We start from the raw sequence: 22,279 nt of genomic DNA on the forward strand, positions 1-22,279 counted from the left end.
TGGGATGGGGTTGGTTTTTATTGTATTGTGAAGACTGTAAGGGAAAGAGGGAGAGAGAGTGTGTGTGTGTGTGTGTAATATGCTAAAGGAAATACAAATATATAACAAAAAAAAAAAAAAGGTAATATAAGATAAGATATAATTATAATATAGACAGGTAAGAAGGGTTTCTAAAATTTGAAGACTTGATCTGTTAATTTACTGATAGATCGTGGTGGATTGTAACCCAATTCAATCGTTGCCTGAATGGAAAGAAAAAAAAGTCAACGGATCAATCAATTTTCATGAAAACTCAGTGAATCAATTTTTATTATTTTTACCTTTTCAATATCAATCATCATTTCTGGAGTACCACAGACTAAGAGTTGTATATTATCAGCAGGTGCAGGCATCCAAGTAGCCAATGTTTCCTTTGTCACATATCCAATCCCTTGAGCCCAATCTTTAGGTGGAAGAGCCAAAACATGATGTACACGAAATTGATCAGGGTATGCTCTTTCTAAACGATCTAATTCACTTTTTAGTAATATATCCTCCAGGGCATTATTGGCGTAGATCAATGTCAATTTAGTTGTATCTTTGGGATTCCGTAGTATAGCTTTGATGATTGGAAGCATAGGCGTAATACCAGTGCCACCTATATCAGAGAAAAAAAAAAAAAAAAAAAAGTAAGACAAAATGAATTCAATATCTTTTTTGATATATTGTACCTGCAATCATTCCAATTTCTTTCATCACATTTGGAGTATAGAAATAAGATCCTTTTGGTCCTTGTACATCAATCGTATCACCAGGTTTTAAATTGGCCATATATTTCGATACTGTTCCTGTAGGATATGTCTATTCCCAAGAAAAAAAAAAGATAAATCAAAATGAATATATACTTTATGACAGTTTTACCTTGATCACCAAGTCAAAGTAACCTCTTGTTTCATTCCCAGTTGTTGGGGTATAATTTCGAACTACGTCTTCACCATCGATACAAGTGATAATGGAAATATGTTGACCAATAGGTAAGCCAAGGACATCAGTAGGTCGAGGAAGGGAAAAGCGATATCTAAAAATATAAATTGGTTAGTAAAGTAAATATACTATAAAATCGAACATACAAACTAGTATTGTGATTGATCTCGAGTTTTTCTAATAGTTTGAATTGTTTAATGGTATGTTGATCTAAAATACGACTGGGTTCTATTGAATACACATAAAGAAGAATTAGGTATGTTTTATATCTTCCTTCTTGCTATTAGTTACTTTTTGATGCATAAAAGTACCATGCCATAGTCATTACAGCAACCGCAGTGGTGGTTCCCAAAATGAGAGGATCGGATAAGATACTATATACAGTTCGAACAGATGCAGGAGCTCGAGGACCCATCGAGGAAGAACAATTGTATCTATGTATATATGAGAGTATAAAAGGGGATGATATCACAAAACAGAAAAAAAAAAAAAAAAAGGGAAAAAAAAGAATTGGACAAAGAAAATTTCCCCACTCATTTTGTATTAAACCACGCCACGTGTTACGGCATTTTAATCACCAAAATAGGAATCATCATTTTCTTTTTTTTTTTTTTATTATTACTAAAATTAAATGATATCTATCATGACATACCAAAAAGAAATCAAAATAGTTAAAGAGTACAACATCATACTGCTAAAAGTGACTTGATTAGATCCATTTTCTTGATCATCATTATTATTATTATTATTCTTGTCGGTATTATTCTTATTTTCCTTATTATTCTTATCATTGCTGTTAGAGAAACCACCTAATGGAGCTTTACTGCCATCTCCTTTGGGATTAGGGTTGCTCAAAGTGGGGTAAGTCCATTGTTCTTCCCAATAAGGATGTGGTTCATCAAGGCATTGATGAATTGGGATGACATTAAATGACTTTTGTAATGCAGGCAACCATTTTTCTGCAATGTCGATTGTCACTTCACTATTTTCATGTTCCTAAAGCCGGAAATACAATGGATTAGTTCATTTTTTTTTTTTTTATAAATGATGATGATGATGATGATGATGAAGATGATGATGATTTTTTTACCAAAGTAATGTGACCATGCTCTTCTTTAACAGATTTATCCATTTGTTTATCTATCCATTTTTGAAAATGACCATTTACAACATCCTTTCCAAGAGTACCACCAGATGGTGTGCCATGCTAAAAAAAAAAGGATAATATCGTTAACCTTAACGAATGATAATATTATTTATATATACGTGTATATATTACCAGATTCCAATCAAAAGAATCTTGATCCCATAAAAAAGTTCTCATTCCCATCTGCCAAGCGATGGCACGAACACGATCATCTACATCACCATAAGGAGGTCGCCAACATTTTGGTGTGATACCCACCACTTCTTTGATGGCTCGTAATGTCCAATAAAGTTGACCTACTACTTCTGCATTGGTTAAGCTCGTCATTTGAGGATGTGACCAAGTATGAGAACATATCGTATGACCATCTGCTAACGCACGTTGAGCAGCATCAGGGAATTTGATGACATTAGATCCAACAACTTAAACCCATTTTTTAAAAAAAAGAAAGATCATGATTAGAAAAAGCACCTTGCCTTTTTTTTTTTTTTTTTGATAATTACAGAATAAGGTTGCTTTCTGATTGCCTGTATTTAATAAATAATTATAAAATCTTGGTTGATCATAGGCCTTATCAGCATCAGTGACAGGGAACCATTTTTTATAAGGACCATCATCATAATTCAAACCCCAATCACCAGCACGAGGACAATAATAGATATCTTCAGGAAGGTAAGAGACTTTCGGGGTTTTACAGGTAGTGGCTGACCACCAACAAGCAGGATCCGCACGTCCATCATAACCAGTACGATCAACAACATAATCTTTGATAACACGTACGGGTACATCAGGGACTTTAGACCAATCAATTTCTTTCATGACTTTTTGAACTTCTGGATGATCTGGAGGTGGTTGTTTCAAAGGCGTCGGATATTTCGACATGTCTACGTTGACATTGACAAAAGGAAAATCAAGTACACTTTGTACACCTTCATTGTTTCCAGGATTGCGTAATAATAAATGATTGGTCGGGATTGGGATCGTATTTAGCCATGTTGGTGATGCTTGTGGCATCAACTCTCCTAATCCTATTTGTGCCATCATTAACCCAAATAGAAACATATATATCTGATATGATGATATCGTATTCCTTTTTACCATCTTTTCAAAATAAAATAAAAAAATTAAATTAAATTAAGATACTGAGGCAAGAAGAAGATAAGTAAAAGAAAAAGACCAAAAAAAAAAAAAGATACAAATGAAAAGACGGTACAAAGTAAATTTGATGTTTTATTTGTTGTTTTAAAAGGATAATCAAACAACGGGGACTTTTTTTTTATTATTATTCCAGTTTCATCCTAATACACCCCATCATCATCATCACCATCACCATATAATTTTTTTTTTTTTTTTTTAAAAAAAAGAAGTATATGAATGCATATGTATATGTCAAATTTATTTCACACTAAATTACTAAATAAAGATAAACTATTCCTAAATGAAGAAAAAAAGGTAACTATCTAAATTCCACCCTAATCCAAACCCATTCGCCGTTTTTTTTTTTTTTATATGTTGTTGTTGTTGACATTTTTGTTTCGTTTTCATGATTGCTATTGTTACTACTGTTGTTGAGGTTGATGTTGTTGCTGTTGCTGCTGTTGTTGCAATCTTTGCATCATCATCATGACGTTTTGATAATTCCCTGATCCATCATCCATTGGTTGCTGTTGTTGATTGTACATGTTCATATTGACCGTCGCCATCATAGCAGGATTGAGCATCATAGAAGGGTTGATCATTCCGTTCATCAAATCGTTGGGATTAATTCCATTGGTTTCATTCATAGAATTGGCTACTGTTGAGGGAATCATACCATTGGATGTAGAAGTGATAGATCCTGACGTTGGTGTACTCGTTCCTAGTAATATACCTCCATTGCCTGTTGCAGTCGTTGGTGTGCTTGGTAAGGATGATGACGATGAAGCAGTAGGTGTGGTAATATTGGTTGGGTTCACAATTCCAGTAGGTGACATGGATTTCATTGGTGATTGTTGTTGAGTTGCTTGTGATAAGGCTGCAGGGTTCATATAATTATTCAACATCATATCAGGTGTCATATTGTTTCCAGGTGCCATCGGTATAGATAATCCCATACTCGTCGCATTCATCATTGTTTGTTGTTGTTGTTGAGCCTGTCGCATCAGTAATTGTGGATCCATCCCGCCTGCTATCATTGGATTGTTCATGATATTCATCTGCCCAGGTGCTACCATATTATTTTGACCAGTAGGTTGCATTTTCATACCCGCTTGTTGTTGTTGAAGTATTTGTTGCTGTCGCAAAGCTGCCATCATTTGCTGATGCCTTATCATTTGTTGTTGTTGAGGAGTAAGTACTGGTGCTTGCTGTTGTAAAGTAGGAGTATGTTGATTGATGGGAGGTGTATGTTGCTGTGGTTGTTGATTCTGCATTTGTGGTGTAGATTGTTGCGACCTATGAGACACACCTTGATGTTGCATTTGTGGAGTGCCTTGATGCTGCATCTGAGGAGTGCCTTGATGTTGGCTTTGAGGTGTTCCTTGATTGATGTTTTGAGGTGTTCCTTGATGTTGCATTTGAGGTGTACCTTGATGTTGCATTTGAGGTGTACCTTGATGTTGCATTTGAGGTGTACCTTGATGTTGACTCTGTGGTGTTCCTTGATGTTGCATTTGAGGTGTTCCCTGATGCTGTATTTGAGGCGTGGTTTGCTGTTGTTGTGAAGGTAGTGTTTGTGATGGTAGAGTGTTTTGTTGCTGTGGAGTTTGAGGTTGAGAAAGAGGTTGATCAGAAACAGCTGGAGAAGGTGAAGGTTGTACATTTCTCGTTGGAGTGTGAGGAGGACCTTGTTGAGATTGAGAATGCTGAGTAAAAGGTGACATATTTGAAGAATTATTACCATTGTTTGCTGCGAAAAGTCCTTGAGCTACAGTCAACAGTTGTTGAATTCTGATAGTAATTTCATTTTTTGGTGTTGGTAAATCAGATAAATCTGGAGGTGTAGGCGTTTTGTATTCCTAATAAAAATATATATGAGTTTTTTTTTTTTTTTTTTTTTTTTTTTTTTTTTTTTTTTTTTTTTTTGTAACTAAAATAAATATATTAAACATACTTCTCCTGGCTTCACCATAGAAATATCAGCCATTGTTGCGAGGTATGTCAGGTTTGATTGTAATCTTGCTTGGTATCTATTATTCATATCAATAAGTACATCACATTTCTTAGTTAGTAACAAATAACATGTGTAGCCTTTGTATACCAAATTCAACTTACAATGGCATATCGGAATCCTGTTGTTCAGCTTGTTGATATTGAATACATAATCGAATGATTTCTTGATTCATACCAAGTACCTATATAACGTTGAAGCATTATTATCAGTTTTCAAGTCCTTTTTTTTTATTTTCATCACATACTGTTTCCACTCTTTTGGCATTGATATCATTTTCATGTCTCTTTGCTGAAGAATCGTTGATGACGGTAGTCGAGTTTGCTGAGACGTCAGAATCGAGTTTCGTACCAGTACTAGGTGAAGCTATTGTTTGTTTTGGCGGTCCCATATTAGGAGGTATAGTCTGTTGCTGTTGTTGATTCTGTTTTTGTTGGTCTTGCTCTTGTTGTACTTGTTGCTGTTTTTGTTTTTGCTGATCTTGGTCTTGTAACTGCTGCTGTTGTTGTTGCTGCTGCTGCTGTTGTTGTTGCTGCTGTTGTTGTTGTTGTTGTTGTTGCTGTTGTTGTTGTTGTTGTTGCTGTTGTTGCTGTTGCTGTTGCTGTTGTTGTTGCTGTTGCTGTAATTGCTTCTGCTGAAGTTGTTGTTGTTGTTGTTGCTGCTGTTGTTGCTGCTGCTGCTGTTGTTGTTGTTGTTGTTGTTGTTGTTGTTGTTGTTGTTGAATTTGGAATTGCTGTTGTTGCTGTTGCTGTTGTTGTTGTTGTTGTAAGTATTGTTGCTGACGTTGCTGCTGCATCATAAAGAACTGCCTCCTTTGTGATTCATCCATACGCTGAAGCATCATCTGTTGTTGGTGTTGTTGCTGTTGTTGTTGTTGTTGTTGTTTTGCTAGCCATGCTTGCTGATTCAAATTGGCAGGAGGTCGAAAGTTACCTTGAACGCCTGGAGGCATCGTTGCGGCAGACATAGGAAGAGACCGTTGATCCAAAGCACCCGAAGTCATGGCATTTGGGTCTATAAATTGCGTAGGATTAGGACCAACTGGAGAGGCTGAAGAAGGTGAACCAGCAACAGTAGCACTAACAGGAGAAGAAGCAGAAGAAGAAGAGGCAGCATATAACTGGGCTTGTTTTGCAGCAAGAAAAGCTTGTTGTTGTTGAAGAGGTAACCTTTGTAATTGAGTGGCATCAATATTGAATTGATCAAAGCTAACCATATTTGTGGCATCCGGTATCATATTCGCATTGTACCCATAAGGGTTATTTTGAGTTCCTGGGAAGGGATTCATTCAAAATAACAAAAAAAAAAAAAAAAAAAAAAAAGAGCAAGACAAGAAAAAAAAAACCAAAGGAAGAAGTTTGAAAAAAAAAGGGGGGCGGGCGTCAAAGAAAATAAGAAAATAAGAAACGAACAAAGTGGAAGTGAAAAAAAAAAAATCTTTTCGTCTCTTCTCCCTTCCAGTAGCAAATTTCGATCTCCGTACTCTTCAATCACTCTGTTCACGTGTTCTTATTTTTTGCTTTTTGCTGGGTATAAACTGTAAGGATCTTCACACAAAATTGGCCCTAAAGTACAATGCGCCAATTTTGCCTAGGCTCTGCTGTCACGAAGATGCATTGATTCGATGAGCCAAAAAAAAAAAAAAAAATTAGCTTAAAACCCCTCTTTCTGTCTCATTTCTTTATCTTCCCCTTTTTTATCTATTTTCAATTTTCGTACCTTTTTTTTTTTCTTTTTTTAAGCCTTGAAAGGAAATGCAAAGATGCTCCAGTGTCATTATCCCATCATCCAACCAGGATAGTCTTGTCAATCGGATTGATGATGATGATGATGATCCTAGTATGGTCAATTATATTTCAATAAAACAAGATAATTTGAATATGCCATCTAATTCCATTCGATTTGCCTTTCCAGAGCATCCCAACTTGACTGATCATCAACCGTTTCGTCCACGTCGTACAGCCACCATCAATTCTTTAGCAACTTCAATATCTTCTTTTAAGAACAATAAAGATCAACATACGTTGGCTATTTTTCCATTTTTTGTGGCATCTTTCTTTTCCGTACTTTCCACCTTTCTGCATGTCAGAGCTACAGGTACGTCACAATGATAAACACTTCTAGTATATCATTACGAATTCATCATCACATATAATTATCCATCCTCACATATATATTCTGTTCAATCATCATCCTTACTCAAAACACTTAACATTGTTTTTATTGTAGTCGTCAATGGTTATATCGTTGATCATGCAAATTGGAATGGATTAGGACATTTTTATGATCAATACCCTGTCGTCTATTTGAATACAATTGAATCAATATTAATGACGATTTCATTATGTTGTGGTATTATGATTTGTCTTGTTTTGGTGATGAAAACTCGTATGTCTTATGAATCTACTCGCATCTGTTTGTTCCTAGCAGCTATACACGGTAAATGTTTAAAGAAGATACTCGGAGTGGGAAAATAAATCGCTCACTTGTACCCTTTTTTTTTTTATTTCTCTCTTTTTTCTTTATCTCTCTCTCTTTCTTTTTCTTTTTTTTTTTTTTTCCTCAGCTTTTTCAACTCTTGCAACATCTATATTTTTTCGTCAACGAACTCATGATCTTCTCCAAAAGCATGATAAATACGTATATTCAAGAGGGTATTATAGTTGTTTAGGATCAGCGACTTCCATGACATTGGCCATGTTGGGTTTTTTCTGGAATTGGATATTAGATTTGCCTACTGCGAGTAGTTTGTCAACCACTTTGACAACCATGCTCTTACCTACTGTCATGTATTGCTCTACTCTTGTTATTGGTACTTTAGCATTTATGTGGATTGAACAATGGGAATACACTCAAGCTATGATATTCTGTGCAACAGCTCTGACGACTATTGGCTATGGTGATGTCACTCCAATCACTTCCACTGGACGTTTGTTTTTCTTGGGTTATGCCTCCATAGGAATTTGTGTTGTTGGCTATTTTATGTTATCTTTACGATCGGCGATGATCAGTGGATCTTCTTCAAATCTTATTATGAAAGTGAACCTTATGCGTGTGGAATCTTTGCATGATCTTGCTTTACAACAACGAATACATAACCAAAAAGATCATGATGGGAAGCAACATGATACGATACCAGGAACGGATTATGATTCACCATTTGATACCACTACTACAATTGCTTCCTCGTCTTTTTACAACACTATAGGGAATAACAATGATTCGATTCTAAAACATCATCATCGTCGACAACTTTCTAGTGGTGGAATATCTTCTTGTGGCAACTATACTCTCGGTAATCTTCTCAAAGAACAAGATCGTCAAATGTGGGTGCATGTAGTGACGCCTTCTGGTGCTTGGCGTATGTCGATTATCTTTGCTTTATCTTGGTTTGGTGGGGCAGCTGTTTTTTGTACTCTAGAAGATGACTGGTCTTACCTTGATGCCTTGTATTTTGCCTTCGTGACCCAATTAACTATTGGATTTGGTGATCTAGTTCCACAAACAGCGGTAATGTTGATCCTGATACGATTTTATAGAATTACTCATTCTCAATTCAATTTCTCTTCAAGTAGTTGGCTCAAGAATTCTGGTTTCTTTATATTGTTATATCTATTGCGGTTGCTGCCTACTTTATTAGTCTTTTTGGAGATGTGTTAGCGACAAAACTGCTTCGTGGTGGTGACGACAAGGATGATGATGCTGATGGAAAAAATCCTTATAAATCAAAATTCGATATTGAAAGTGAAAATCTGTATGATGGTAATGATGATAATGGTTGTATATCCCTTCCCGTATCTAATGCTAGAATGGAAGATCAATTGACATTGAATCTTAATCAAGACAACATCGCTTCTGAAACCCCTTCGACAACAACACACTATTCTCGTCAACTTGAACAACATCGATTTGTCCATCAACCTTTGAAGTATCGTACCTACAGTCTTCCGAATACTCCTCTGATGTATCAAAAACGGAATAGATATTCTTATGGATCAGTAGTACAACAGAAACAACATCCTATTTGTGATACCAGTTCCTCAAACAAGAAGGTAACAAATCATATTGAATTGATTTGTATATGATATTAATTTTTTTCTTTCTGTCTAGACGAATACTCAATGGTTCAAGTCTTCTAAATATCTACCAGTAGCTATATATAGAACAAATCTTCAATAAAAAAAAAAACCTTTCTTTTTTATTATTATTATGATTTATTATTCTTTGATCATCATCATACATATTGAATAAAAGTGTAATAGGGTTTGATACCACTCTTATCGGCGATTGACAAGAAGAACCCCGCAATTTTCTTTTTTTTTCTTTTCCTTTTCCTTTTTTTTTTTTTTTTATAGGGAAGCCCTTTTTTCCCCTTTCCTTTTTCTTTCGAATTTTTTTTTATCCCCCTCCCCCCTCCTTTATTTATTTTGTGGTAAGCAGAAATAAAATCCATGCCTGGGAATATTCTATATCTTTAGACCTATTTTATATCTCCTACTTTTTGTTGTTACAATATACATAAATGACCTCTTTTCAACATGTCACTTACCAATTTCTTCCCTCTTCTCCTTCAACATCTCTAGGTATGCCTTCCAATAAGAAGGATCCTCAGCTTAGTGAAGAGATCCTGGACGATCCTCTTCCCTTTCAACAAGAAATAGGGAAGGCGACATTTTTCGTTTATGTTCTTGTATTTTGTGTTTGTGTGGGTGGCTTCCTTTTTGGTTATGATACTGGTGGTAATGTATATACTACATGAAAAAAAAAAGTGATATTCAACTCAAAAACTTTATTATATTATAGTCATATCTGGTGCTCTTTCTCCTATTCAAGAAGAATTCAATCTTAATAAGGTTGACCAAGAATTGATCGTTGGTGGTACTACCTTTGGTGCCATCTTTGGAGGTTTCTTTGCTGGTTTGGTAATGCAAATAAACATAAAAGTCTTTACACCATTGTTACTGATATGTCCTTTCTTTTTGGTTTTTAGTTTTCAGACAAATTTGGACGCAAGGTAGGGCCCAGGATAGAGTTACACAATCAACTTATTCCTTCATTTCTTTAAGGTTTATTCAAAGTTCTCATCTTTTTATTTTATTTATTTTCTGTATATTAGCGATTGATCTTGTTTGCATCTGTGGTATTCATTGTAGGTGCTTTGTTATTGGCCTTGGCTCCTAATTTTGCATGTCTCCTTGTGGGAAGATTGGTAGTTGGTTTAGGTGTAGGTGTGGCATCCATGATTGTCCCAGTCTTTGTCAGTAAGTCTTAAAAATAATATCAAGTGGGAAAACATGTATGAATCCCACGCTCCCATTATTCTCTTTTTTTTTTTTTTTTTTTTTTTTTTTTTTTTTTTTGTGAACTAATCAATTTTTTTTTTTTGTGTTTCCCATGACATCTAGGTGAAATTGCACCAAAAAATGTCCGTGGAAGACTGACAACACTCAATACACTTGTGATCACGTTTGGTCAAGTCATTGCTTATGTGATCAACATTGCATTTTCAAATGTCGATCAAGGTTGGCGATATATGTTTGGTCTTGCTGGTGTTCCTGCCCTTTTCCAATTGGTGGTGATGCCCTTCTTACCTGAATCACCTCGGCATTTGATTATATCTGGAAAACAAGAAGAAGCAAGATCGGTTATTCGAAAAATCTATGGCGATAGTGTGTCCGACGCATTTATTGAAGGGGAAATTGCTTTGATTGCTGATGATATTCAAATTAGTCATGCAGGTCAATTCAAGGATTTTAAACAGGCCGAGCATTATCGTCCTCTTATTATCGGTAAAGAAAAAAAAAAGATTAAAAATCATCTACAGAACCAAATCATCTCACTCATTTTATATATATACTTATAGCATGTATCTTACAAGCTGCTCAACAATTATGTGGATTCAATGCAGCTATGTATTATGCAGCAACAATCTTACAGATGGCAGGTTTTCGTAGCAATCAAAACTCAACAAGTGTGGCTATCATTGTAGCGGTGACGAACATGGTATTTACGATGGTAGCAGTGGCTGTTATTGACCGAGTAGGACGGAGAAGGATGTTGGTAGTGACGATGTTAGTGATGATCGCTGGTCTTATTGCTTTGGGTGCTACGTTTGGGGTACAGCAAGGTTTTATTCAAAAACAAGCCTCCTGTAGTGGTTATGCTACTCATTGTGCACGATGTGTTATTGATACTGATTTGAAATGTGGATGGTCAATTAGTCAAGATACCTGCGTGTCTACCATAAATCATGATTTGAGTGATATTTTCTCAAGTCCAACAGGATGTCCTCCACGTCCGAATGATAGTGCGATTACTGGAATCTTGATAACAGCATTAATTGTCTATGTGGCTAGCTATGCTCTTGGGTTAGGATATGCTCCATGGTTGATTCAGAGTGAAATATTTACTACAGCTATGCGCGGCAAAGGCAATGGGATCTCAACAGCCGTTAACTGGATATGCAATTTGATCATTTCTACCTCCTTTTTATCATTAACCGATGCAATGACCACTGGTGGTACTTATTTCTTTTATGCTGGACTCTCTTTAATACTTTACATATTGATCTATTTTATGGTACCAGAGGTAAGACAAAAGAAAGAAAGAAAAAAAAAAAAAAGGAGATGTAGCAATAATGGATAACGTTTTTTTTTTTATTATCTTATATAAATGCATATTTATATATAGACTGCAAATCGAACTTTAGAGGAAGTCCATCAAAGCTTTATGAAAAGGAAGAAACCATCATCATCTTTATGATACTCTTTGGTCCTTTTGGTTAATCCATTTTTGTAGTATAGTTTTTTTATTTATTTATTTATCATATATCTTGTCGTTATTCGTTTTATATCTGTTTTTAATTAATTATGTTTTCATTTTTTTTTTTTTTTTTTTTTTTTTTGGTTGTTATTGATCTCTCATGTAATAAAAATTTGTCGTTTGTTTTTTTTTTCTTTCTTCTTTGAACCATATATAGAATGCTGTGTATCGTTGGCCATCGATAGATATATTTCTCTATTCATTTCAAAAAGCAGGCATCAGATAACGTAAAGTTTAATTCCATTTATTATATACTCTTGGTATAGTAAGATAATCAAAAAAAAAAAAAAAGAAGGCAAGGAAGAAGGAAACTGTAATGTTCATCAAATATACACAGTGGAAAAGGGAAGGGGAAGAAAAAAAAAGATAAATACTAAAAAGGAAAACTAAGCAGGACTAACACTACGGCCACGATTGTATGATCGACGACCACCATTCCTTGATGTTGATACTGGAGGCTTGACAAAAGCAAATTCGACTTGAATGGTTTGACCTAAGAACTTGGTGTTGTTGCCATCATCCACTGCAATTTGAGCTTCACCTCGAGTTTCATATTTGATCAGTGCGTAACCCTATAATTAAAAAAAGTAAAAAAAAAAAAAAAAAATATTGAACATCAAAGCCTATATATAGAAAAATACATTCAAATGAATATTTACCTTTGCATAACCAGTACGTCTATCCAAGTTGATGTGAACATCTTTAATAGTACCAAATTCAGAGAACTTTTCAGTCAGAGCATCTTCATCGGCTTCTTCATGAATACCACGTACAATCACAACCCATCCTTCTTCAGCTATCATGACCAAGTAAAAACGGTTTGAAAAGCAAATGTCAAAATAAATTTCAACCAGGAGTTTGTTACATCGTCATTCCCATAATCAGACATAAATAAAAAAAAATAAAAATGAATGATACTTACATCGTTCAGGTTCAAAGGAATCGATCGCCATTCTGTTATTGCTGGGACGTGCATCTATATATATATATAACATAAAGAAGGAAACAAAAAGAAGAAAAACAAATCAATACAAACACACACACATATATATATATATATATATACGTGCTCTATGATAAACACATATATTTGTGTACAAATAGCTTTACCATTAGTTTGACCCAAACGGCTACGAATGTTAGATTCTAAAGTTAATAAAAAGAATGGATCGCGTAAATACGTAAGTTTCACAGTTTTTTTTTAATGAATATTATTTCATGTACCTTCGTCGATAACCATATGATCTGCCATCTTCTAATGATTGTGTGTGAGCGAGTGGAGTAAAGGAAAAAAAAAAAAAAAAAAAAAAGAGAGAGAGAGTGACAGAAAAAAAAAAATCCTTCAACAGAAGAAATCATCGGAGAGTCAACCAAAAGGCAACCGCTTTCAGTCTGGTTCCTAGCCAATCACAAGTCACAAAACAAGATACATTGTCACTTTTTTTGCTGTAATTTATTAACAAAAGTTTAAAATAGAGAGTGTGTGTGTGAGAGAGAGGTGATATAGCTATGTATATATATATTGTGTATATAAAGAGAAGAAGAAGAAGAAGAAAAGGAGGAGGAAAACAAAATACCGACTAGAAAAAAAAATCACAAATCACAAAAAAAAAGAAAAAAAGAATAATACAGAACAAAAAAAAAAAAGAGGGGAATGACCAAAGTTATTTAGTAAAACGAGATATTGGCATCACCATCAGAAGGAGCATCCAGATCAACATAGGATTTGACTTGTCTTGGATCTTGAGGCATATCCAACATCATATCACTATTTATTTATAAAGTAATTAATGTGACATTTCTCTTCAAAAAAAAAAAAAATACTTACCTTGATCCTGATGTACTTTTACCACTTAATCTTGTACCTATCCGTCCTGCCATGGAACTAGGCCAGCCTACATTCCCTCCAAAACCAATACGTGGAATTTGATCCCATGGAGTACCCATAGAAGTTGCTTGCATAGATAGACCACCAGGTTGCATCATAAAAGAAGGGGATGCGCCAGAGAAAGTAGTGTTATTGATACCAGGACTGTTGATATTGCCACTACTACTACTACTACTACTTGGTGCTAACAATAAGTGATTGGGGTCGGTCACATAGTTGTTATAAAATGTCACTTCGTCCTTGATCCGTTGTATTTCTTCACTGTGTTTACTGCTGATATGTTTTTCCACAAATTCAATACCTTTGAATGCTTTGGCACAATCTCCCACTTTACATTTGAATTTGGCATCATGTTCCTTTTGTATATGTTCTGCCAAGAAAGTACTGATTTCACTATTAAAAAAAAAAAAAAGATGAGTATTTCTAAAAATATGGATTTGAATCTAATAAGCATTTACCTTTTCATTGACTTTCCACCTATTTTGACCATATCTTCATCATCTTCAGGAGGATTGATTTTCATTTTGATACGTTGATCCAAGTTTTTAATCCATTGTTGAGCTAAACATACAAAAGGATGGATTAGTTTATCTTATATATATATATAGTGTTCGTTTCACTTACTTAATCGTTCATTCTTTGCGGATATTTTCGAATCAGAAGATACAGATGATGGTAATTTTCGATGATGAGGATCCAAACAACGACGATTCAATTCTTCAATAGAGTCGCATTCAAGTCCACAATAATAACAATACATATGTACATGTCGCAAATAAGTCAAGATCAAATCCAATTCCTTTTTCGTTTCCAAATGATTGTCTTCTTTTTCGCTTGTTGAATGAGTATCCTCCATACTACTATCATGACTACTGTCACTAGACGTAGTCTTTACTCCATCACCAATAGAACCGCTAATATGTTGCTCTACCACTTGATGAGCACGGTTGACAACATCCTGAAGTCCTTCAACACCTAATTCCGTATCCATAATCTTCGCTATTCGTGTCGCTTGTTCCAAATCTACAGAAAGTCTTTCCGAGGTATTAGTGATATCAGGTGCTGTTCTTCCAGTTCGTCCAGAGGTTGCTAAATGATTTTTTCGGTTCATAGCAAGATGAAATACAAAATCATCAATCTATAAAAGGAAAAAGAAATATTATGAGATACCTTTTTTTTTTTTTTTTTTTTTTTTTTTTTTTTTTTTTTTTTTTTACCTTTTGATTATCCAATTGGTCAAATGCCTTTTGCATATCAGTTTCTTCGGTAAAGTGGATCCAGCCAATGCGATGAAACTTTTTGTTGACACTTGGTTCTGACAAGGCAAGATATAGGAATCCATCTACTTTGCTGCACATATCGATAATCTTTTGTCGAGAAATAGTTGGAGGGACGGTCTTGATCACTAGTTGACTTTCAAAAGCTTCGTCATTCGATGCTCCAGTAGTATCATTGGTTGTTGTTGCTGCTGTTCCATCATCAATATCGGTGTTGGTATTATCCAAATCTTTGCCATCCACGTCGTATTTTACATGATCATAATCACCTTTTTGAAGAGCTTGCATAAAGTTGTTGAAAGCATTTGCTCGTCGTTGTTTTGTATCGGCCAAGCGTTCTTTAGATGCTTGAGGATGATATTTTTCCAAGAACCATTGCTTTTCCTTGTTGTTGTTAAAGAATTGAGCCAGTTGTTTGGAGGATATCTTTTCCTTGTATTCATCGTATTTCTTTTGGAATTCTTCATCGGTGAAATGATTTCTGGAATGTGTTTGACGTAGATAGTCACAGTATTGTTTGAATGGTACAACATAATCCAATTGGTGAGGATCAACAAGAGGCATTCTAATCATAATAATTTAAAATGGTGAGTTATAAACAAATATAATTCTTAACACGATAACATACCTTGATATAGAAGACCAGTTACCCCCAACCATGGAGGAGTTCATGTTTTCTAAAAATAAAGAAGGTATAAGAGAGAAAAAAAGGTTAAAATCTCCTAGAATACCAAATGATTTCATTTTCATTGTTGCCTTACCCATCATGCCATAATTGAATTTTTGTGTATTGGATGATTGATTTTGTTGTTGTTGTTGTTGTTGCTGTTGTTGTTGCTGTTGATGATGATGATGATGTTTTTGTTGATCAACACTCCTTCCATAACGGGCTCCAGGTGTATAACCATCACGTTCATAATTTGGAATATAGTGATCACCTTCAGGATACTCTAGATCTCGACCATCGCCACGGTCACGACTTTGTCTTGAATAATTGCTACTACGGTAATGTTGCATATGGTGCGATGGTGGTGACATTGGTGATGTACGTCGATATTTATGTCGTCGGTCTATGACAAAAAAAAAAAAAAAAAAGATGGAATGAATAAAAATAGCCAATAAAAAAAAAAGAGACAAGACTTTCTTATATTAAGACTATGTATATTTTACCTTCAACAGGAGATGGACTACGCAAATGTCGCTTCTTGCGTGAATACCTTCCATATTCATCAGTTTTAGATTGATATGAATCTACATAAGAATTAGCATCCATACTTCGTTCACGTCTGAATTTGTCTCGAGACGAACGTGGAGAGTAATCATCATCAGAAGTATTGTTATAGCCCATCGCTCTACTAGGTGGAGAGTAGTTTCTATGATCTGACATGATAATAGAATAAAAGGAAAAATAGATATGGAAGAAGTATAGGGAGAAACAAACTTTTGATATAAAAATAAAAAAAAAAAATAAGGGGGAAAAGCGTTTGTTGTGCGTGTGTGAGAGAGAGAGAAAGAAGAGAGGAAACAAAGAGAGGTTAAGGCAGACGATGAAAAAAAAAAAAAAGTCTAGCGGACATTAAACCCTGAGGTGTGAGTTGGAGACATATCTCTCATACATACTAACAATTAAAAATGAATGAATGGCTAAGTTCTAATATTGTTTTTAATCTTTTCAAAAGAAAAAGAAAAAAGGTTTATTATAATATAACGGTTTAAAATAATTAATAAAAGTTTTTCATTCTTTATTCATTCGTCATATAGAAAAATGGTCTTAGGATGATCATCAACTCATTCATTACAGCCAAAAATCTAATAGCGGGAAGTGAAATCGTTTTTGTAGTGTAAGCCACATTGACAGCTTGACGAAAAAAAAAAAAAAAAAGCTTTTGTGTCTCTCCCTTTCCTTTTCCTCAACCTTTTTTTTTATCTTTCTCTTTCTTTTTTAGCCTTTTACTATTAAACTATTATAAATATGGGCAAAGGTGGATTCGGTGAACGTGGTGGTCGTGGAGGCGGTCGTGGAGGATTCCGTGGTGGTAAGTGATCAAAAAGAAATTATATTAAATTCAAATCTCATATGTTCCTTAATCGAATTTTTATTGTTATTTATTTTAATATAGGTCGTGGTGGTGGCCGTGGTGGATTTAGCGGTGGATATCAACAAGGTCCTCCTGATGAAGTTGTTCGTAAGTAACCTGACTTTTTTTTGTTCTATATCAACATCTCTTTTTTTTTTTTTTTTTTTGGTGAATAGCTATGGGTTCTTTCCAACATGCTTGTGAAGGTGAAATGGTATGCAAGTCTATTAACCCTAAGGTTCCTTACTTCAATGCTCCCATCTATCTTGAAAATAAATCTCAAATCGGCAAAGTTGATGAAATCCTTGGTCCTTTGAATGAAGTCTACTTTACTGTCAAGATGCAAGAAGGCATGGTCGCTACTTCTTTCAAACCTAACGATAAGGTCTACATTGGTGGTGATAAACTTCTTCCTTTGGAACGTTTCCTACCTAAACCCAAGGTTGCTGGCAAAGGTAAAAAAAAACAAAAAAAAAAAAACCTATTTTAGTCATATATTGATAAGGATTCTTTTAACTTTTATGTCTGCTTTGAATAGCTTCCAAACCTACTGGTCTTCAAGGCAAGGTTGAAAAGCGTGGCGGCGGTGGTCGCGGTGGATTCCGCGGTGGTCGCGGTGGACGAGGAGGTGAAGTATTAATTATAATATCTAGAATCATCATTTGGAAGGATTGTCAACTAATAGATTTATTCTTATCTTCTTTAGGTCGAGGTGGTGGTGACCGAGGCGGTCGTGGAGGCGGTCGAGGCGGTTTTGGCGGTGGCCGAGGTAAAAAAAAAAATGAAAAAAGAATAATAATTACTTTTTTATAATCTGTTTATACTGATACCTGCCTTCTTTTTTTTTTTCTTTTTCTGTACAAATCATCAAAGGCGGTAGCCGTGGTGGTCGCGGAGGTGGTCGCGGTGGCGGTGGCTTCCGTGGTGGCCGTGGTGGTTACTAAGTATCAAGAAATCGTAAACGACCTTCCTCTTTATTTTCCCTTCACATCTTCATGTATCTTCTCGTTATTCCATTTTTTTCGTCTCTATCTATTTGATTTACTCATTCTACACACACACAAATAATCATCACTTTAACACTCCCTTCCTTATTTGATTTACAAAATCATCTACATTTATACATTTTGAAGCATTTATTATTGACCATGTAAATAGAGTTGTTTACCGCTAACAAAAATAAACTATTGTTTACACAACTTGAGCATGATATCTATTGGAAGCAGAATATGATTGGCTAAAATTTTACAACAGCCGCTTTGTTTCTGCTGGCATTTGCAGGGCTACACTTTGTTCTTTTTTTTTTTTTCCATACTTTCTTTTTTTTTTTTTTTAACTTCTTAAAGTGCTGGGGGTCTTTTTCATTTATTTATTTATTTATATCATATATTTTTGAAATAGACATAGAATGTTGGCAAATAGGTCTTCCTCTGTTTATCTATTATCTTCTTTTATTTCAAGTCATTATCCTTGTCGACCTTCTTTCATCTTACGATTACAACGTTGTGCTGCTACTACCTGGTCAACTCAATATTATCACTCTATAGCCAAAAGGGAATTATCTAGTAGTAGCAAACATTTGGATTTTTTATTGCCTGGTTCCTTTATATCATCACCATCTATGACAAAAAGAAGCTATTATCATACTTTGGAATGTGAACCCGACAATAGACAACCTCAAACGGGGAAATCCAAATCTACTTTATCACCCACTGCCGGAACAATCAATACAATGGACTTTACCATTACGGATCCTCGAACAGTAAGAAAATATTTAAAAAAGAAAAAAAAGTGATATATCTTATTCATTTTCTATATTTTTTTTTCTATTTTATAGATTGTTAAACATTTAGATGACTATGTTATTGGTCAAGAACGCGGAAAGAAGGTATTAGCTGTTGCAGTCTATAACCATTATTGTAGAGTTCAAGCGAATCTAGAAATTCAACAAAGGAAACGACAAAAGTTAGAAGCAGAAGAACGTCACCATGTCGAACAACATCATTCAGCGTTACCTCAAGATTATTATACATCAACACCTATACAATCTGTTGGAGCAGAGTTAGTTCCTGCTGAACGATTATCTTCCTATGGAAAATGTAAGTTTTTTTTTTTTTTAAAAAAAAAAAAACATATATAGTTTATTTCTCCTGTAAACTAAACTTCCTTTTTTATTTTATTTTATTAGTATCACAAAGACGAACATGGCTCAATCCACCAACTCAAACGGCTACACATCATAGAACTACTGAGGAGTCAGAAACATCTGCAACAATGTCAACCAATAATGACTTGGATGATGAATCATCGGATGATATAACAACATATGACAAAAGTAATGTCTTGATCATTGGTCCAACTGGCTCTGGTATGTCCAAAAAAAAAAAAAAAAAGATAATGAAATACTGATGATGTTAACTAATTGGATGTATCTGTTTATTCAATAGGGAAAACTTTATTGGCAAAAACTTTGGCACAAATTCTCAATGTACCTTTCTCAAGTAATGATGCAACTCCCTTAACTATGGCTGGTTATGTTGGTGAAGATGTTGAAACTGTGATTCATCGGCTATTACAAGTATGCATACATTAAACAATTCTATCTATTTACTAATTGCTTTGTTTCTCCTATTTTATAGAGTTGTGATTACGATGTCAAGAAGGCAGAAACAGGCATTGTCTTTATTGATGAAATTGACAAGATAGCACGACGATCCAATGCGTCATCTCATTCAAAAGATGTATCAGGTGAAGGTGTACAACAGGTATGAAAATCAGATGATAAATTTAAAAAAAAAAATGGATGATGAATATGAAAGATAAGATGTAAGCTAATTCCTTTTTTTATGTTATCTAGTCCTTATTACGAATGTTAGAGGGAACTATGGTGACAATATCTGGTGGAAATGGATCAAGCAAACGACCTGCCATTGGAGGTTCATTTGGAGGTGGTCTAATGAAAAATGAGTCTTATGTAGTGGATACAAGCAACATTCTATTTATTCTCAGTGGTGCTTTTGTTGGATTAGAAAATATTGTCAAGGATCGTTTAGCAAAGGGAGTAAGTAAACATCACTGAAAGTAGGATTGTTTGACTGACTTTTTTTTTTTTTTTTTTTTGTATAGTCCATTGGATTTGATGCTGTACTCAAGTCTAATGATGAAGACAATGTGCTTGTACAACAAGGTGAAAAAACTGTATCAATTCCTCCATTAGATCTTGTGGAACCATCTGGTAAGTTATTATATTTACTATCATTTTTTGATCGAATGAACAAAAGGAACTCACATATGGTTTTATATTAGATTTGGTCAAATATGGATTTATTCCTGAATTTGTTGGAAGAGTGCCTGTGGTAGCTTCTGTTGCCAATCTAAAAGTGAATGATCTTGTACGCATCTTATCGGAACCAAAAAACTCACTTGTCAAACAATATAAAGGATTATTTGATTTAAGTCAGGTAAACTATACAAAAATGATAAGGGATATTCTTAAAAGAAGATTGATATAGGTACTGATTCCTTTTTTTTTTTTTTTTTTTTTGGACAGGTGGAACTTCATTTTAGTAAACTTGCTTTGAAACGTATTGCTGAATTGGCTTTAGAAAAGAAAACCGGTGCTCGAGGATTACGCAGAATTATGGTAAATAAATTTAAAAAAATCATCTTTTTTTTTTAGGAAAAAAAAGAAAAGTTAACTCATCATTGTGATAATAGGAACAACTTCTTTTGGATCCAATGTATGAAACCCCTTCTTCTTTTGTGCGATATGTGGTGATTGACAGCAAGGTAGTCAACAAACAAAAGGATCCAATCTATCTATTCAAAGATCAAAAGACAATTGTGGATCAAATCATTGCCGAAGATGATGATATACATATTCAATCTCATGAACTTGCCAAGGAAATGACAATTTAATGGATAAATTCGTATTCCTTTCTGTTTGCTTTTTCTTTTTTTCTTTTTATTACATTATTTCATCCACTTTTTATATTTCTTTTTGTGTATTACCACCAACATATCCCCCACCTACTATCTCACGAATTCGTTCTTATTTGATTTTTCCGATTGTAAAGAATAAAGATCTGATCAAACTCTATTTGTATATACAATAAGAATGATTCATAATGATAAGGACACAATTATTGGATATTCTCTTCATGTCTCCATCCTCTCCCTGTCGTCAATCATCATTCAAATTGACAATCAATCATCGGCGTCACCCGTCGCTCCCATCATGGACTTTCGTCTATTTTTTTTTAACTTCATCGTCGATCATCGCCGTGTCATGTTTCATACTGATCAAAGAGTCTTATCTACATAAACCAATACATCCAGTATTGATGGATTGTTACGTCAGTTCTGTTAATCAACGTTGATGAAAAGATGATATGGGAAAGCTCATAGAAAGGCTAACTCACGATTATGCGAGAGTTCATTGTAACCCCGCCAATCAAGCATAAAAGTTGCCTTTCTCTCTTTTTTCTTTTTTTTTTTTTTTTGTTTTAATTTAATTTTCAATAAAACAAGAAAGTATGGAAAGGCTTAATTGAAATACATCGAAGACGTTGAAGTAATAAAATTATTGGGTGAATCAAACAGGAAACAGCTATTCAACAACTTCATGGATCCACTAATTTGGCAATGAGCAAAAATGAAAAAAAAGTTTCCTTTGGTACAAGACCTGGAAGGAGATATCACTAGAAGTTCGCCATTATAGCTTTTGGAAAAGAAAAGTTACAAAAAGTCAAGATTGATATCTGTCGCTCTCAAGATTCCTGGATAGCAAAAGAAAAAAAAAAACCATCATCAGAAGCAAAGGTAACAAAAAAAAAAATTGATGCCATGTTCGTATACTAATTATTGGTGCTCGTTACTGTTGTGACAAATCTGTGTTTGATAGGGTACTGAACAGAAAAAAAAAATATATCAATCATATTATCTATCAGAAGTTTT

The 22,279-nt window shown here is 34.5% G+C and overlaps 10 protein-coding genes across 10 annotated transcripts; 4 read left to right on the forward strand and 6 right to left on the reverse strand.

Moving 5' to 3' along the window:
- Positions 1-106: 106 nt before the first annotated feature.
- BX664DRAFT_340194 (uncharacterized protein) lies at positions 107-1,424 on the reverse strand. The gene is made up of 6 exons (XM_051546773.1): positions 1,255-1,424; positions 1,110-1,191; positions 901-1,057; positions 711-840; positions 321-637; positions 107-242 (listed from the first exon to the last, which is right to left on the reverse strand). Exons 1-6 carry the CDS (start codon positions 1,376-1,378, stop codon positions 171-173), a joined length of 882 nt encoding a protein of 293 aa, XP_051396901.1. The 5' UTR covers positions 1,379-1,424; the 3' UTR covers positions 107-170.
- A 166-nt stretch (positions 1,425-1,590) lies between these two features.
- BX664DRAFT_366764 (uncharacterized protein) lies at positions 1,591-3,151 on the reverse strand (the record flags this gene model as incomplete). Its single annotated transcript, XM_051548538.1, has 4 exons — positions 1,591-1,959; positions 2,054-2,170; positions 2,243-2,532; positions 2,614-3,151. The coding sequence occupies 4 exons, from the start codon at positions 3,149-3,151 to the stop codon at positions 1,591-1,593; spliced, it is 1,314 nt and encodes a 437-aa protein (XP_051396902.1).
- Positions 3,152-3,568: 417 nt separating this feature from the next.
- BX664DRAFT_192625 (uncharacterized protein) lies at positions 3,569-5,474 on the reverse strand. Its single transcript, XM_051540077.1, has 4 exons — positions 5,363-5,474; positions 5,202-5,277; positions 4,989-5,106; positions 3,569-4,934 (listed from the first exon to the last, which is right to left on the reverse strand). The coding sequence occupies exons 1-4, from the start codon at positions 5,431-5,433 to the stop codon at positions 3,670-3,672; spliced, it is 1,530 nt and encodes a 509-aa protein (XP_051396903.1). The 5' UTR covers positions 5,434-5,474; the 3' UTR covers positions 3,569-3,669.
- A 560-nt stretch (positions 5,475-6,034) lies between these two features.
- On the reverse strand, positions 6,035-6,566 carry BX664DRAFT_340199 (uncharacterized protein). Its single transcript, XM_051546774.1, has one exon. It carries the CDS (start codon positions 6,483-6,485, stop codon positions 6,273-6,275), a length of 213 nt encoding a protein of 70 aa, XP_051396904.1. The 5' UTR covers positions 6,486-6,566; the 3' UTR covers positions 6,035-6,272.
- Positions 6,567-7,138: 572 nt separating this feature from the next.
- Positions 7,139-9,437, forward strand: BX664DRAFT_352512 (uncharacterized protein; the record flags this gene model as incomplete). Its single annotated transcript, XM_051547680.1, has 5 exons — positions 7,139-7,355; positions 7,488-7,697; positions 7,825-8,768; positions 8,834-9,310; positions 9,369-9,437. The coding sequence occupies 5 exons, from the start codon at positions 7,139-7,141 to the stop codon at positions 9,435-9,437; spliced, it is 1,917 nt and encodes a 638-aa protein (XP_051396905.1).
- Positions 9,438-9,602: 165 nt separating this feature from the next.
- On the forward strand, positions 9,603-12,114 carry BX664DRAFT_340202 (general substrate transporter). The gene is made up of 8 exons (XM_051546775.1): positions 9,603-9,690; positions 9,842-9,997; positions 10,062-10,180; positions 10,249-10,272; positions 10,375-10,519; positions 10,664-11,047; positions 11,122-11,846; positions 11,949-12,114. The coding sequence occupies exons 2-8, from the start codon at positions 9,844-9,846 to the stop codon at positions 12,018-12,020; spliced, it is 1,623 nt and encodes a 540-aa protein (XP_051396906.1). The 5' UTR covers positions 9,603-9,690; positions 9,842-9,843; the 3' UTR covers positions 12,021-12,114.
- Positions 12,115-12,199: 85 nt separating this feature from the next.
- BX664DRAFT_340204 (uncharacterized protein) lies at positions 12,200-13,377 on the reverse strand. Its single transcript, XM_051546776.1, has 5 exons — positions 13,305-13,377; positions 13,191-13,226; positions 13,003-13,056; positions 12,740-12,876; positions 12,200-12,652 (listed from the first exon to the last, which is right to left on the reverse strand). The coding sequence occupies exons 1-5, from the start codon at positions 13,330-13,332 to the stop codon at positions 12,467-12,469; spliced, it is 441 nt and encodes a 146-aa protein (XP_051396907.1). The 5' UTR covers positions 13,333-13,377; the 3' UTR covers positions 12,200-12,466.
- A 111-nt stretch (positions 13,378-13,488) lies between these two features.
- BX664DRAFT_340207 (uncharacterized protein) lies at positions 13,489-16,804 on the reverse strand. The gene is made up of 8 exons (XM_051546777.1): positions 16,416-16,804; positions 16,007-16,315; positions 15,874-15,922; positions 15,186-15,810; positions 14,593-15,106; positions 14,427-14,529; positions 13,909-14,361; positions 13,489-13,848 (listed from the first exon to the last, which is right to left on the reverse strand). The coding sequence occupies exons 1-8, from the start codon at positions 16,630-16,632 to the stop codon at positions 13,749-13,751; spliced, it is 2,370 nt and encodes a 789-aa protein (XP_051396908.1). The 5' UTR covers positions 16,633-16,804; the 3' UTR covers positions 13,489-13,748.
- Positions 16,805-17,139: 335 nt separating this feature from the next.
- Positions 17,140-18,528, forward strand: BX664DRAFT_192709 (Gar1/Naf1 RNA binding region-domain-containing protein). Its single transcript, XM_051540078.1, has 6 exons — positions 17,140-17,281; positions 17,366-17,431; positions 17,500-17,778; positions 17,862-17,956; positions 18,030-18,092; positions 18,197-18,528. The coding sequence occupies exons 1-6, from the start codon at positions 17,218-17,220 to the stop codon at positions 18,389-18,391; spliced, it is 762 nt and encodes a 253-aa protein (XP_051396909.1). The 5' UTR covers positions 17,140-17,217; the 3' UTR covers positions 18,392-18,528.
- Positions 18,529-19,513: 985 nt separating this feature from the next.
- Positions 19,514-21,002, forward strand: BX664DRAFT_268729 (ATP-dependent Clp protease, ATP-binding subunit ClpX; the record flags this gene model as incomplete). Its single annotated transcript, XM_051541014.1, has 7 exons — positions 19,514-19,691; positions 19,771-19,901; positions 19,963-20,088; positions 20,181-20,384; positions 20,450-20,558; positions 20,630-20,784; positions 20,874-21,002. Coding segments are annotated over 7 exons (1,032 nt in total), but the record flags the coding sequence as incomplete, so codon positions are not given.
- Positions 21,003-22,279: the final 1,277 nt, after the last annotated feature.

This window comes from Halteromyces radiatus (genome assembly GCF_025201355.1).
Source record: "Halteromyces radiatus strain CBS 162.75 chromosome Unknown BX664scaffold_8, whole genome shotgun sequence".
Classification (NCBI taxonomy): Eukaryota; Fungi; Mucoromycota; class Mucoromycetes; order Mucorales; family Cunninghamellaceae; genus Halteromyces; species Halteromyces radiatus.